At 51.6% G+C, this 2,326-nt stretch overlaps 1 protein-coding gene across 1 annotated transcript in view; it reads left to right on the forward strand.

Moving 5' to 3' along the window:
* LOC105310381 (voltage-dependent calcium channel gamma-5 subunit) overlaps positions 1-2,254 on the forward strand; it is a gene marked incomplete at its 3' end in the record, with an annotated part of 5,295 nt that extends 3,041 nt beyond the window's left edge. The window contains exon 2 of the mRNA XM_011386569.1: positions 2,109-2,254. Within this exon, the coding sequence (XP_011384871.1) occupies positions 2,109-2,254 (146 nt within the window). The remainder of the gene's footprint in view (positions 1-2,108) is intronic.
* Between the last annotated feature and the right edge of the window lie 72 nt (positions 2,255-2,326).

Below are 2,326 nucleotides of genomic sequence, written 5' to 3' on the forward strand. Positions count from 1 at the left end.
GTGATAGTAGAGAAGAGAGAAATGAGAGGGTTCAGGGACACTTGGGAGGCAAACTCAAAAGGACCAGGACCAGGCTTTCAAGAGAGGAGTCGAGGGTGAGCGTCAGGTTCTTGCTTGGGCACTGGGTGGATGGTGCAGTGCATCGCTGATCCAGGGAACTCAGGAAAAGGAGCGGATTTGGAGCAAAGATCCTGAGTTTAGCGTAGGAAATGCTGAGTTTGGGGCGTCCATGTAACACCTGGGAGGAGGTGTCCAGAAGGCTGAGTCTGGGGCTCAGACTTGGACCAAAGATAGAGATTTGGGAGCTATCAGCCTAGGGGATGGGAGAAAGAACCATGGCTGTGGCCGAGATTACTAACAGGCAGTGTGTAGAGCGAGAAGGGAAGAAAATGTGGTTTAAAAAAAAGTAGGCTTTTCTCCCCTCCAAGGTGACCTGCGCATTTTCGCGAGGACTTTTTCTTTTGGAAATAAGAAGGAGTGACTCTTAGGGCATGTGTTTTAGGTACCCTGGAGCCCTAGATGTGTTGATAAGGGAGGGGCCGGGGAGGAGCTGCTCAGCCGGAAGACGGGTAGAAGGATGACTTAATAATGGATGGGCGGATAGATGGATGGACGGAGAGGAGGATAAACGGCTGTTGGACACCAGACATTCTGCTCGCTACCTGAGTCCCAAGGCACTTTAGTTTCCTTTTCCAAACACTTTCTTATCAATACAGCTTGGGAGCCAGGTGGCAATCAGAATGCCTGATGCCAAAGAACTTTTCGTGCTTTCTCTTTTCATCCATCCATCCACCATCCACCATCCATCCACCATCCATCCATCCGTCTATCCATCCAACCATCTTTTCTTCCATTTGTCAGGCCATCTTTTTAATCCACTCACCCACCCATCTTCCGTCCACTCTTCCAGCTGTTAATCCATTCATCTACCCCGCCATCCATCAATCCAACAAATATTTATTGAGCACTTGGAGCGTCCTCAGCACCACCTTGCCCCCACGAGGTGATATTCCCACCGAGTCCAAGAGGCACGGACCTGGGGTTAAGCTCTTTATCCTTCTATGAACTTCACAATAGTCAAGGCTCTGCAGTAGCGTGGAGGCACCTGACGTTTTTCAGCCAGAAGCTACGGGATCAGAGATCTCAGACTGAACGAGGCCACTTGAAGTCATTTCAGTGAGCTCCATCGGGATTACGATGGCTCAGGAGGTATCTGGACAATAGACAGTGTCCACTGGGCCAGCAGTGATGCAAACATGAGTTAAGTGCTGAGGAAGACTTGAATCAAATCTATTTTCCTTTAACTTTCATCTTTCAAGATGCCCTAGTTTAATCATGTGAATGGAATTAAACTTGAACAGCTCAAAGCGCAGTAATTAATTATGTCCTGATTCAATTACAGTCTCTAATTGACGAGACTGGTGCCTGAGGCAGTCATTTGCATAATGACAGTAGGAGTTTGGGCCCCACCGGGCCCCACTGATTTAACGCATGCCAGAATCTGGACAGACTCTCCTTACCTCTCCTGCCTAATGATCTCAAAAGGGCCACGGCCAGTGGTCAGGTGGGCAACACAGACCATGGCTCGCTTGGTCTCCACAATGATATTACCACCCACCACTGGAGCCAGGGGTCGGAGGCCTGGCTGCTCCTGCCGAGGGAACCTATTTTGGTCCTTATTTTAGCAAAAGCCACTTACTAGCTCACATTAGCACACCTGGGGACCTTTTGAGATATGCAATGCCAGGGCCCCAGCCCACAGGTGACTCAGAATGTCTGGGGTGGGGTCCAGTCAGGTGGTGTCAGGATCCTGGGTCCAGTCAGGTAATTCTGACAGGTGAGTCTAGTGGGCAGGTGAGGTGAGCTCCATCGGGGTTACGATGGCTCAGGAGGTATCTGGACAGGGAGCTTTTTTACCTGCAACTATCTGCTTTCTAGAAGGATAAAAGTCTAAACAGGGTCTTCAGAAGGAGAGCACCTGCTCTCCGAAATGAGTGCATTGTCACCACAAGGCCGGTGGCTTTCTTCCTGAACCCCAAGGGGAGGTGCAAGCCCCGTCCGCGAACTCCCCAGGCCTCTTCTCTGAGCAGCCCCTGCCCTCCACTCAGGCCTCTCTCTCGTGGTGGGCCTGGTGCTCTACATCTCCAGCATCAACGACGAGATGCTCAACAGGACCAAGGATGCAGAGACCTATTTCAACTACAAGTACGGGTGGTCGTTTGCCTTCGCTGCCATCTCCTTCCTCTTAACGGAGGTAAGGCCCTTCCGACCGGCTGGGTGTGGAGCGGGGTGCTGCCCAGGGCGCTGCCCGGCGTGCTGCCTGGGC

The sequence above is a fragment of the Pteropus vampyrus genome, unplaced genomic scaffold, assembly GCF_000151845.1.
Source record: "Pteropus vampyrus isolate Shadow unplaced genomic scaffold, Pvam_2.0 Scaffold2788, whole genome shotgun sequence".
Lineage (NCBI taxonomy): Eukaryota > Metazoa > Chordata > Mammalia > Chiroptera > Pteropodidae > Pteropus > Pteropus vampyrus.